Source organism: Python bivittatus, unplaced genomic scaffold (assembly GCF_059951505.1).
Source record: "Python bivittatus isolate LINGU-HERP-01145 unplaced genomic scaffold, Pbiv_v1 ctg000480_np1212, whole genome shotgun sequence".
Taxonomy (NCBI): domain Eukaryota; kingdom Metazoa; phylum Chordata; class Lepidosauria; order Squamata; family Pythonidae; genus Python; species Python bivittatus.
In genome coordinates, this window is record NW_028277075.1 from 28,840,567 (window position 1) to 28,854,157 (window position 13,591).

General features: G+C 42.1%; 1 protein-coding gene across 1 annotated transcript; it reads left to right on the forward strand.

The window, feature by feature from the left end:
* Positions 1 to 662: 662 nt before the first annotated feature.
* On the forward strand, positions 663 to 12,460 carry SYNJ2BP (synaptojanin 2 binding protein). The gene is made up of 4 exons (XM_088145585.1): positions 663 to 887; positions 5,772 to 5,908; positions 7,609 to 7,704; positions 9,963 to 12,460. The coding sequence occupies exons 1-4, from the start codon at positions 824 to 826 to the stop codon at positions 10,101 to 10,103; spliced, it is 438 nt and encodes a 145-aa protein (XP_088001711.1). The 5' UTR covers positions 663 to 823; the 3' UTR covers positions 10,104 to 12,460.
* Positions 12,461 to 13,591: the final 1,131 nt, after the last annotated feature.

Sequence of the window (13,591 nt, forward strand, 5' to 3'; positions counted from 1 at the left end):
TTTTTTCTAACAACTCTTATTCAGTTTGATGAAAAAATATGAAAGCAAATTCTGTCTCAATGGAAGAAAGAATTCTTCAGAAATTCTCATGGCTGGAATGGGGTTTTAAAAAGGGATGGAATAAAGTTTTTAAAAAATCCCCCAAACCTCTTTCGCTGGAAAAGAAAACCTCCGAGGTTCAGCGTGAATTTCCATCTACTTTAATCCATCATTTAGCCTAAAAGCAAATAGTCCCATTTGTCCTGACTTCCTTTTAATATTTTAATGCGGCTGCAAAAGGCAATCAGCTACTATAAAATCTAGGTCTGGATCTAGGCTCGAGTTAACATGAGAATCGGCCGAGGCAGCCGCTTTCCGAGTGACCCCCTTCAACCCCCGTCAGAGCGATGCCACGTCTGAGGGAAGCGGACCCACACCGGGATCTGAGAGGGAAGCAGCAGCAACCGCCCGGCCTCTGCGTAACCCTCCCATCGGCGTTGCACCAGCGCCGCTTTGCACGGGGCTCTATTGCACCGCCCTTCCTATTTCTCAGCAGCAGCCCAGCATCTCCTCCTCGCCGGAAACAGGGAGGGAGACCCCCAGCAGAACGAACTGGGCTAGCGGCGTCTTCCCGGGGAGGACTACAAGTCCCAGAACCCTTAGCGGCAGCCTTCGTTCTTCCGGTCGCGAAGCCGATGAAAGTGAAAGTGCCGCGGCCGCCCCGCTGCCGCCGTCCCTCCTCCTCCTCGACTTTGGCTTGGCTGGTTCACCTTCAAGCGCGCGCGCGCCAGAAGGCCTGGCGGAGCGAGAGGGCGCAGAGCAGAGACCTGCGTGAGAGCGCAGCATGAACGGAGGGGCGGACTATCTGCTGTCGGAGGAAGTGATCCATCTCACCCGAGGACCTTCAGGTACAAAGTCCGCGGCGGGCAGCCCCGTGGGCCTCCGCCGCTGCTGCCTGGCGCTCCAGCCGCCCCCAGGCTCTGCAGCAGGGAAGCGCCCGGCTGGGTCCTGCAGCAGTTCTCCTTCTGAGGAATGGGAAAAGGAAACCCGCGAAGGGCGAGGGAGAAGCCCGGGGAAGCCCTGCCGCTTAGGAGCAGCGCCCTTTGGCCCTTCTGCTGCTGAAGGAGCCGCAAAGGCCCTTTGGCTTTCCGCGATCCTCGGCGCAGGAAAGGCAGCCCCTCTAGCGCGGCACCGCAGGATTGCCTTTAAAGGCTTTACTCCTCAAAGAACGGTTCGGAAGGAAACCGGTTTCCTTCGAAAGCGGACTCCGTTTGAGGCTTCTTTCCCGCTCCCCGTGAAAGTTGACGCGAAAATGTAGGGCATTTGAAGCGTAGCGGATGCTGCGCTGAGGCTGCAGCGCTTATGCGGAACTCGCTGGGACGCCTGGAGGCGCGCAGGTTGCGCCGTAAAAGGAAATGGGGGGCTGGGAGATGCTGGTTGTGCAGCAAGGGCGCGCGAGAGAATCCTGTCTGATCGCGAAGGCTGTGCCTGATCTTCACGCTGGAGATTAGAACAAGAGTCAAGCCAGACGGGTTGAAAGCAGAACAACTGGTGGTCTTCCAGATGTTGCAGAATTATGGCTCTCAGAAGCTCCGATCAGCCTGGGGTGCAAACAGTTTGCAGCAGTGTTTCTCAACCTTAGCATCTTTAAGATGAGTGGACTTCAACTCCCAGAATTCCCCAGCCAGCCAGTCTTAAAGTTGCTAAGGTTGAGAAACACTGGTTTACAGGACAGCATCCTGCAATTGTTCCTGGGCTCAACTCAGCCTCACAGCTCTTTAAGTATTCCTCAGAGTAATTTTCTCCTTCCTTCTTATTTATTTTTATTTATTTATTAAATTTATATGCTGCCCAACCCCCCCCCCAAGTTATGGATGATTATGGATGATTCTCATGAAAAAGGAGATGACTCCTATCTGCCCTATTCTAAGTTTATTGGAGGAAAAAAGGTGATGAATTTGTCTTTAACCCATAATTTTGGAAAGCTACTTATTTTCTCTCTGTACAGAGGTTTGAGATAAAGTGAATATGCAGAGCCTAATCCAGTCAGATGTGTGGATGTTAAAAGAGCTTGTGTCTGGTAGCCAAGGCTTGGTACTCTTGTTTACTGCTTACAGTAAAAAGTTTGGTATTACAAGTATTCACACATTTTGAAGACGAGATTAAATTCTCCCTGAGATCTCATTACTGCTGTGCTGCCTAGAGGACTGGTCTGTGTCCCAAATGGATTGTTCTTGATTATTTGTTAGAGGAGTGATCTGCCAAGGGAAGAAAGAAAAAAAATGCAATCTTGGGATTATGTTCTCTGATTTAAAAAGGCAATTTTTTTAAAAAAAAAATTAATTTACTAATCTTGGCTCAAAAGTGTGCAACAGAAACCCAACTTTGGGTCATTGAGTTACTTTTTAATTTTGTATTTTTGCTGGCTTCTTAGTATACAGTCTGGATAATTCAGCTCATTTACTCTTGAATAAACTATGAGCTGTCAGTGTTTGTTTAATGTATGTTAAATATATTTATACTCCACATTTCAATCCATGCATTTCCAAAATTGCTAAGAATAAGTGGAGTCCTTGAGGTTCTCTGAGCTTGATTGTTTTCTTGCAAACATTTCATTATCTAGCTAGGTAACATCTTCAGTGCTTGGCTAGCACTGAAGATGTTACCTAGCCGGATAATGAAACGTTTACAAGAAAACAACCAAGCTCAGAGAACCCCAAGGACTCCACAGTTCACCCTGAGCTACATATAATCTCTTCTATTAATAGAGTAAGTTTCAAATCAACAGCCCACTAACTCTAGTAAAATTCATGAATTATTTTTTTTAAAGATAACCCCTCAATAAGGAACAACAAAATCTTAAAGAGCAAGCCAGAGTTTAAAAATATAGGTAAATGAAAGGCTGTACTGGACATTAGTGACACCTAGTGGAAATATCAAACATTGTGCTAGAACCTGGACAACTAGTCAGCTACAACCAGAAATAAATATAGTGTCTAAACGAATGCCTGCATGCCCGTGCTTTTATTATTATCTTATTCTCTATTAATTCAATTTGTGTTAGTAGGAGGTTATATTTGTTGAATTTTGTTTTGGTCATTTTGTAGAAAATGACCTGACAAATATTGGTGGCATATTATGGCTAGAATATGTTTAGTACACTAAGTTAATAAAACAGTGGAGTTGTGAGGAAGAGAAACAGAGGTGGGTGACCATTGTATATCTCATCTCAAAGAGAGTATGACATTTGATAGTCTTGCCCCAGATTAATCTAAAGCATTTGTTAGATTAAATATATGAAACAATGTAAATTTTGGTTCATTGTGACCAGTAGAAAGAAAACCTGATGTGTTGCAGTCTTAAAAAAGTGAATATTTATTCTGGGATTGCAGTAATGGGATTTACCCCCTGCTGAATTCAACCTTATGTTGAATTCTGTTAATCATATTCTTCCCACTACTATAGGATATTGATCCTTTTAAACAAACATTTTTATAGCTGTATAGTAGGCAAAAATGGCTAGACTTTTTTTTTTTTTTTACTTCCAATCATATAAAGTCACTTAACAGTTTTTACCTGGAACAGATAAACTGAATAACTTCCCCCGTTTCAAATTCCCCTTTCATTCTTCACGAAGTTGTTGGAAGTACATCATTGTTGCATTCTTTGTCATCTATACCTTGTATATTTATTGCCCTTAGAGATCTATTTATTTATTTAAAACATTTGTATAGCCGCCCATACCAAACTCTGGGCAGTTCACAATATCTATGTACAATAAAAAATATTAAAACCACAAGTATTAAAACCAAATGAAACCAAAAATTATGTGTAACCATAGTATTTTTTCCTTCATTAGGTAAAAAACATTTTTTCCAATGTTTTATATTTTTATAGCCATTTTATTACTTTGAGTATTAAGGTTAAAAGGTTAAATCCAATGCAATTAACAACAAATAAATGGCACACAATTTGTATCATATTAAATATGTGAACTAAATCCAGTAAGATGGTTGTTTCATTTAGCTTAGTATTGGTAGTAACTGGCAGTATTCCTGCAGGGTTTCAGACAAGAAGGTTTTCCTAATCTAACTTGGAGATATTAAGAAATGAACTTGCGGTTTCGTTCTGTCCAGTGCGTTTGCTATACTGTTGCATTTCAGAACTTTCTGCAAAGGTTAAGAGTTTCCAAAATGAGACCAAGACCTGTGTTTTATTTCTTCATTTATTAGGTTATCTAATATAAGTGTTGGAAGGGATCACAACATTCCCTGAGTCCAAATCCCTGCCCTACATACAAATCCACAACACCTATCATGCTTCCCCACAGTCTTCTCTTCCAGACTAAACCTACCCAGTGCCTCCAGGTGTTCCCAGTACATTTTTTCTTATAGGCCTCTTTTCTTGGTTGCTTCCCCTTGGACACGCTCCAGTTTGTCAATATCCTCCTCCATTCCATTCCATTCCTCCCCTCCCCTCCCCTCCCCTCCCCTCCCCTCCCCTCCCCTTTTCCTACTCTGATGTGTTAGACTCAAAAAGTTAATTCATAAATTGTGTGGAAAACATGGCTTCTTTTAACCAAGATTTGTTAATGAACTCCAAATAGTTTGGGGGAAATTGTTGCAGCTGTTCTGATAGAGAATGGAATGATTCAAATAGAACAGTTTTGATGCTGATATGAACAATTACATAACTATTGATCTGCATCACTTCAAAATAAGTATGTGGCTTACTATAAGTAGTCTTCCTCTAGGATCTAAATATAAATAGTTCCTGAATATCCTATCAGCAGCAGAAGTCGGGATTTGCATCAGAACTGAGGTAAGTGGGGAGATGACTCTTATTTCTTCACTCCACAGCTGAGATCCTGATAAAAAACCCTCTTCCCCAACAGTTAGAATTAAAAAACAAAAACAAAAAAACTAGAGTGTTTTTTCTTAATGCAAACTATGGAGCTGCACAATAATTGATCCTTCTCCATGATAGCAAGGAAATAAAAAAGAAGGCCTTGTTCCGTGAAAGACAATAGTTACTGTTCATCCAGCAAGATTTGGTGGAGTGGGGTGCACTTTGGGTCCCTCAAATAAGCAATGTCACCTATCGGGCCTTCTCTGTCGCAGCCCCTGTCCTCTGGAACAGTTTCCCCCCAGAGGACTGTATGACTCCCACCCTGATGATGGTTTGAAAGGCGCTGAAAACCTGCCTCCTTTCCCAGGCCCTGGGGCACGGTGTTGAGTGAGCCCTTGTAAGATTTTTATACGCTGTTTCATATGTTTTTTTCTTGATGCATATCATCTATTTTATTGTTCTGACTTTTTATTATATAAAGTGTCCAGAGTTGATTGGAGTTGGCATTCCTTAAATCTATGAAGTAAAGATACAAGTAAAGTAAAGACACCCTTGAGTTGACTCCAGATTGTTCTGTAGAAAGTCAATGTTGTATTTTGGACAACATTATAGAAGTGATTTTGGAATTTTTAAAAAACTTCCCAATGTAGCCTACAGCTGAATACTAACAGGGTCCAACCAAACTTAGCCTTCAGGATCACCCAGGGTCAGCTGAGTGCTGCCAGCCAGACTATACACTATTGCTAATGAAAATTACCATACAGTTATTCCTAGCATTTAAAATAAAAACAAAATATGCATGGTTGCCAATTACTGTTTATTTTGGTTCATGGAGCTTTATTAGGGTAGAAGGGAATAGTTTTCATTGTTCTGAGGTTTTTTTTTTTCTTTCTTGCTAGTTTTGGGGTGGGGAGTGAAACTTGTTCTTTTAATCTTTTTCTTAGGCTTGGGATTTAATATAGTTGGTGGGACTGACCAGCAGTATATCTCCAATGACACTGGCATCTACGTTAGCCGGATCAAAGAAAATGGAGCTGCTGCACTTGATGGCCGCCTTCAGGAGGGAGACAAGATTTTAACAGTAAATGGTTTAACTCTGTCCTGTGAAATTGTTTCAGACTGGGGGGGAAATGGTGTAGAACATTTATAATCTCTTCACAATACTAGCTGGCTCCATAAATCCATCCAATCTGTATCGCTAAGTTTTTGAAAATTCAAGGCCAAAGTTTTCTTGATATTTCATATTATAACAGACTTCCCCAACTGAATACCCATCCTTTCTAACCAATACTGGAATGATGGGAATGATAGTTCAGTACCACTGAAGAAAGAGTACCTTATAACATCTGCTCAAGCATTATCACAACCACAGTATGAGTTTGTCTTATCCCCAGCTGCATAGAATCATTTGTCTCCTGTCCAAAGGTGTGATCAAATTCATCCTGTCTGTGACTTGTCTGTCTCTAGAATAAAGAAAAAGAAAAGTCATTGCTAAGTTCATCGTTACCATTCTTTTGCTATTCTACAGACTTGGATGTTTGCCTCTGGGGGAAAATAAACCTTAATAGTATGTTGTACCTTTTCTTGAAACAAAGACACATGGAGTAAGGACATAGGGTCATATGCGCTGCCAGAGACTTTAATTATATTTTAAATACCATGAAATACTTAAATATTATCAAATAATTTTTTTCTTGGCCCCACTCTATTTTTTGGTGTAGGGGCCCTGGCATGCCAGCCGACAATCACATGTGGCCTTCAGTCCATGAAAAATTATGCACCCTTTTGAGGTCTGCCATTCACTTTACAAGTGTAACTGATCTCCTTTGAAACAGGCACATAATTCTTCATCCTGTGAATCTTATGCTAATTGAATTGTAGGAGCCTACAGCTTCTGCAGGTGTGGTTTTTTTGGCAAACATTTAGAGCTTGAAGGAAGAGCCATATGCTATCATATCATGTCCTTTTTATAGTAGGGTGTGGGCAACAAATTGATAGACAAGAATCAGAATTAACATTATGAGGGCTGCAAATTAGGTGGGACCACATCACCCATATGTAGGTGGGGCTGAACCTTTGCAGAGAATTGGGGGGAATTTCTTTGTTGTTTTTTTTTGCTATGCCTGTGTTAGGGATTACAGGCAATTTTCACATATCTCCTACCTCAGAATGGTAGGGAGCGGCTATTGGTTTTCAGAAATCATCATCAGAGGGTCTAAAGGCTACAAAAAGAGAACTTAGGAGCCACAAACTGCCTCCCTTTGTTTTACAGCATTGTTTATTGCTGTGTATTGATTGTAGCTTTATTTTCCATTTATTAACATTTTAAAGCTTTTTGAAGCTGATGGCATTCTACTTTAGTGCATGCTCTTAAATGCTTAGGTACAGTTCTGGTTTAGAGGCCTTTATGCCCAGAATATACTGAGAATGCTGGCAGTTAATGAAAATATAAGGGGAAAACTGGAGCCCTTAAAGCACTTGAAATGTCTTACTTAAATGCTCTATACCAGTGTTGCTCAACCTTGGCAACTTGAAGATGTGTGGACTTCAGCTCCCAGAATCCCCCAGCCACCCATGCTGGCTGGGGGATTCTGGGAGTTGAAGTCCACACATCTTCAAGTTGCCAAGATTGAGAAGCTCTGCTCTATACTAATTATTGTACTCTAACAAATAGAAGTAGAATTATTCATACTAACTAGGCTTTTGTTCATTAGTGATGGTTTGGGTCCAGGCAGGTTTATTATGAATGCCTAACTGGCTTTCACGTGTGTTCTTTTCCAGGTTAATGGTAAGGAGTTGAAGAACATGCTACACCAGAATGCTGTGGATCTGTTCAGGACAGCTGGTGACAATGTATCATTAAAGGTTCAGCACAGGGTATGCAGTCTCTCTTCCTTAGGTTTTGCTTGGAAGATAGCTTTGTAGATCTCTCTTCCCCAAAGTGCTTCAAAGAATTTACTTCAGGAAATCCTCCAGGCCACCCCAGGACAGCCAGATTGGTTGATTTTGAACATCCCTACTATAAACCATTGTTTTCGAAGAGGGTACCCTCCAGATGTGATGGACAGCTACTCCTGTCTTTCCCATCCAGCAAGGCCAACTGGTTGAGGGATTTTGGGAGTTGCAGTGTCTTGCAACTGAAGAACACCAGGCTGGGAAAAACTGCTTTAAGCTGTTGCTGCTGCCATATAGACCCTCCAAGTAATATCCACAGTGTAAAAAAATTAGGATACTCTCCCAAGCAACACATAATGTAAGTTTGGCAAGAGGTGGAGAAGAGAAACTAAGGAAAAACATAACAGATAAGTAGCAGAAGTTGAATGTGAGCAGCATGAGTCACACCTTCCAAATATTATGGTTTTCAGATGTGTTGGGACTATAAATATTAGAATTCCCAGCCAAAATGGCCAACAAACAACTTTTGTAGTCCCAACACATCTGAACAACAGCAGGCTGGGGAAGGCTAACATACACTTGTATATGTGTTGTGGTGTAATTTAAAATTTCCCTGGGCATTTCATTGATCAGGATAGTGTTAGGTGTTAGTGGTTAGGTGTTAGGTGATAGGTGGGTGTTGAGGAGGAAATCTTCAAGTTTTCATTAAGGTAAAGGTGAAAAGTAATTCTTTAAAGGCCTCAATCTTTTTCTCAAGTATAACACGGGAATTTAAGACTTACAGAAACCACATAATTTAAAAAATGAACTTAGGTAAAATTATTATTATTACTATTACTATTATTATTATATAATTTTTGTCCTGCCTACAGGTGGTCTTCGACTTACAACCATTTGTTCAGTGACCATTCAAAGTTACGATGGCGCTGAACAAAGGACTTATGACCCATGCCCGAAGTTATGGTGGTTGCAGCACCCGCGCTGTCACATAATCAAAATTCAGGCACTTGGCACCCCACCTGCACTTATGGCCGCAGGGGCACTGCAGTTCCTCTCACCCACCTATCTCCCCCTCATCTATGCCCTTCTGGCCCCTTCCTGCTCTGCACTCCACCACCCCAGCTGCCCTTCACCGCCACCTTCTCGCTCCTGCTGCTGCTGTGTCTGGCCTGGCTGCAGGGGCCATACGGGGCTGGCTTTGCACAGTGAAAAAGGAAAAAAAATGCACAAAGCAACTTAAAGGGGCTGCAGCATGCCAAAACTCCCCTTTGCGCCATGCTCCTGGGCTGTTCGGGGCTGGCTTTGAACTGGAAAAAAGAAAAAAAGATAGCTTAAGGGGGCCAGAGTGTGCCAAAATGCCCCTTTGCACCATGCTCCTGGGCCATATGGGGCTGGCTTTGTGCTGCAAAAAAAGGGGAACCCCCCCTGAAAGCAGCCTTTTCCCCCCTTTTTTGCAGCACAAAGCCAGCCCCAGCCCCACCTAGGAGCGCTATGGCCGCTTTAAGCTGCTTTGTGCTTTTTTTTCCTTTTTTCGCTGTGTGAAGCCAGCCCCATGTGGTCCAGCAGCCAGGCCAGACATGCCTCGTCAGCAGTGGGAGCAAGAAGATGGCGAAGGTCAGCTGGGGCGGCAGAGCGCGGGGTGGCAGGGGTCTCAGAGTACAGGGCGGTAAGGGCGATTGGGACTGGGCTGGGGTGGCTGCGGCTTCCTAGGGTGTGGCAAGCAGCCCCAGAGCCACATGGTTCTGAGGCTGCTTGCCATCCCGCAAGGCAGGGTGTGGGACAGCCAAAAGGGCAGAGGTGGGGGGAGATAGGCGGATGGGGAGGAGTTGGAGGCAGTCCCTTACCTTACTGAGACTCAGGGCTGGGAGGGACCAAGCCCAAAATGGCTTGGGTTGGGTTGGATACCAAGCTAACAACCAGTAAAGACAATGGCAACGGGGATGGCCGGGATTGCAGTTGCTAAGTGATGTGGTCACGTGACATCTTGCTTTATGACCACTTTGCTTAGTGACCGAAATTCCGGTCCCAATTGTGGTCATAAGTTGAGGACTACCTGTATCTCATTAGGACATGCACAAGCTTTCAAAAGTAGCTTGGTTGAATATTTGTTTGGAAGGGAACTCTCAATTTTTCCAGCTTGAAGATGTGGGTCACCCTTGATTTTCTTAATTTCCTTAGAACGTTCAACCACCTTTTTCTCTTATTCAATTCCTAATGCCTTTCCTCTTCTTCCATTGCAGCTGCTGCCCCAGAATGGTCCTTCAAGCCACCGAGGGGATGGAGATCCAGGAGGCATCCCTTTGACTATGATTTTGGTGCCAGGGCTGGCCATAGCAGCAGCTATAGTATGGGCCTTCCTTAGATATCGGCAACGGGTGTGATCAGCATCATTTTCCAAAGATCCTGGTGTCTGGGAAAACCTACAGATCTATGAAATAATTTAAAGAGAACAAATTAGCAATCTTATTCTGGACTGGCATAGGGAGAGGAGAAAGAGAGAATCATTGCTCAATGCAGCCTTCCCCAACCTGGTGCCTTTCAGATGGTGTTGGATTACGACTCCCTTTATTTCCAACCAGCAAGGCCTCCTGGTGGGTATCACTTTGGGGAAGGCTGGAGAACACTAAACATTTTGGCTGCTTAGGGAGTTTCAAATTTCATACACCTAGAATCTGAAAACTTATGAGCTGGACAATCTCAGTTTACTGGTCCTGAAGAAAATTGGTTCAGCCTTTTCTGATTTCTCCTTTATCATGTGAATTTTCATGCGCTCAACATTTTTTCACATGTAGTTAGGTGACAGGGCAAGGCTTGCAGGTTGTGTCTCCTGAGACACAAGGTGAGATAAGGTAACTACTAACTGTTTTGGCACTTGTGCAGCTGCTTCTGAAACACGAAGGGAACTTCTGGAAGAATTGCAGCATAGTTATGCTCTGATGTGGGAGAGCTTGGGTCTCAGGTGGAGTAAAATGTCCTCAAAGATGTAAGAAAGCATGTTTGCTTGATCAAAAGGAGTATTGTGGATCACAGGTGCAGAATCTAGTTTGAAAGTAAAGAAGGTATTGGATTTTTTAAAATTCAGATTTATCTTTATTGTCTAAGTTTTCTCAGAGGAGAATATTGTCCATGATGAGAGATAAAAGTAATAATGAGTATATCTTTCCTTAATGAGTAGAATATTTTGGCAGGGCAGGTTAAACGTTATTTAAATTATGGCTAAACATAACTGCATTTTTGTAGTGGCTTTCTGGCTGAAAAGACAAAAAAATTCCTCCAGCCAAAGCATGGAAAGAGGATGCATTGTCCCTTTTTACTCTGTCTATTCTTAAATAGATCAAATCAAGTGTTGTGTTCAACGGATGATTTATTTCGGGACAGTGTGGTAGAATGCATGGCTTTCGTCTGTGGGATGATCAGGAAGTGGACCCTTGCAATGTTTTCTTCCACGTAACTCACTTCAGATTGGGTGGCCAAACATCTTCTTTCTTAAATTGCTAAAGTGCCAGATAGCTCTTTCCAGGGAGGAGCAACATGTGCTCACGATAATCAATTTTTGTTCGGAGAGTTTGAACCACACCTGTAGCGTCCTCGGGCCATACAGCAAGGCAGCCATTTTTATGTAAGCAAAAGTCTGTGAAATGGTGAGAAGGTACTTGAAAGAAAAGCTACCATGCCTTCACTTTTAAGATCCTTCTGTGCTGATTGTATTATAAAGTTGAGTGATTTGAATTCATTAAAGTATCACCAGTTTTATTCTCAAACGGAATCTGTTTTTGCACTTTGCAAAAGAATGTTGATATAGGAGAAATGCAGGATGCCAAAAAATATGTGTATGCAATACGCATTCAAACTTGTAGTGGCTTTCTAGCCGAAAAGACAAATTTCCTCCAACCAAAGCATGGAAAGATGATACATTGTCCCTTTTTGCTCTCTAAGAATAGAGAAAATCAAGTGTTGTGTTCAACGGATGATTTATTTTGGACCAATTGGGTAGAATGCATGGCTGAACACTTTTTTAACTTTTATAATTTCTACTAGTTCTGTACAGGAGAGTGCTTGAGATATGCTAATGCATGTCTGCTGTGGTTCCCCCTCTCTATGCCTTTAAAAATTGGAGGGAAACTTACCTTCTCTCCAGTTACATTTACCTGGAGTGCTCCCAGCCTTTCTGGATATAGAAAGTCGTCATTCCTTACTGGGGCCCCTATTCCATTAATGAGGACTTGGGCACACCAACGGGGACTCTACAATTTCAGGGGATTGTTAGGAATGTTGTCACTGAAAAGACATTTTCCACAAGCACGGTACAATTGCAACAGTATAACATTGCAGACACACAAACTGGAACCCTGATAACAGAGGCTTTTAGTGTGCAAGGAAGTTATTATAGTAATATGGACCTTCTGAGATAGTTATTAGATGAAACTGTTTGGGTTACAGTCACAGAATTTTTCTGACTTCAAACACAGTCAAAAGCATCACATTCAGGTAGAGCCTTCTCACTAATTGTGTTGCAATAAAACGATAATCAAATATTCCTTTCCTGCCTAATGTCTGGAGTTTGCACCTGCCTTTCCTCTACAGTGTAGTTTTGTGAAGCACCATTGGTTTTCCCCATGTAATTTGGGGAGAAAAAGCCAAAATACTACGAAGAATTATATTCTTCAGCATGGGGAATGCAAATTCCTGTGGTAAGCAGAAATCTAAAATAAGAGAAATAAATTCTGTCTGGGATTTGAGATATTTTTGCATTTGGATTTTTCTTTGGAACTTGATTCTGAGTTTCTGTTTGTAGAAGGACACCATGCTTGCTATCTAGCATTGCCTTAGCTTTGGTGAACATAGACACATTATAAACAGTCATGCTCCCAGATCCCTCTGCTCCAGTTGTGAAAAATCTGCAGTTCTTACAATGCAAGAGTGTGGAATGTTCAGATCATATGTAACTCACGAACTCTCTTTTTAGCAGCCCTCCAGATATTATCCTGGCAAAATTCAGTGGTCAAATGATAATTTTCTTCTGTTTATCTGCAGAAGACATCTCCCTGTAAAAAAGTTTCAGGTGGACTTCACACTCCTAAGAAAAACATTTTTAGAAACCCTCCAACCCTCTCCAAATGTAGAAATCCTGCACTAGCCCACTTATGTGATGACAGTAGCACTATTCTTGTCCCTTCTTGTCCTTTGGGGGGCAGTTAGGTGCCCCCAAAGTTGCACCTAACTGCCCCCCAAAAGTACACAGCTTTGTCTTTGAGGTTCAAAAGGTTCGTGCTTTCAACAGCTATTGCTTGCTGTATAATACCTGCCAGTGGGTTTTAATTGCCATATTTCTCCTGCATTAAGGGTAGATCAAAAGATGATGGGGCTCATTCCACAAATAGAAGTAGCTACTAATGCTGGCATTTTTTAATTACTGCCTTTGATGTGGACAGGTGAATCCTATTCTTTAATTGTCTTAGACTACAGTTACCTTGAATCATTCTGAAAATGGTTCCTTTAGTGAAATCCTGAGCACATGTACAGCATCTGGCAAACAAAATGGATTCCCAAGTATTTCAGTCCAGTAGTATGTTCAATCTGCTTTTCATATAAAAGTCTTTGTACCCAGGATGGGTTTTGCCAAACCAGTTTGTTGCCCTGAATCTTCATTTCCCCTTTCTCTCTTTTGAAAAGGCAGATATCTTTTTGAAAACATCTGCTTGATTAGAACTCAGGAAAGCAAATGCAATTTGAAGATTGATAGACAAAAAGGTCAAAACCCAGAAATTGTTAGCTGCTCTCATTCTGTGGTTCAGATATTGAATGTTCTGCACGTTACCTGAAAGGTCTGGTAAAAATGCAGAAAAAATGATTAGGGAATATTTCCTTG

Excerpts from the sequence above, each read along its gene's own strand:
- SYNJ2BP (XM_088145585.1), top strand. The coding sequence starts at position 824 with ATGAACGGAGGGGCGGACTATCTGCTGTCGGAGGAAGTGATCCATCTC. Across the intron at positions 888-5,771 it reads TCTCACCCGAGGACCTTCAG|GCTTGGGATTTAATATAGTT; the intron begins GTACAAAGTCCG and ends TCTTTTTCTTAG. Across the intron at positions 5,909-7,608 it reads AGGGAGACAAGATTTTAACA|GTTAATGGTAAGGAGTTGAA; the intron begins GTAAATGGTTTA and ends GTTCTTTTCCAG.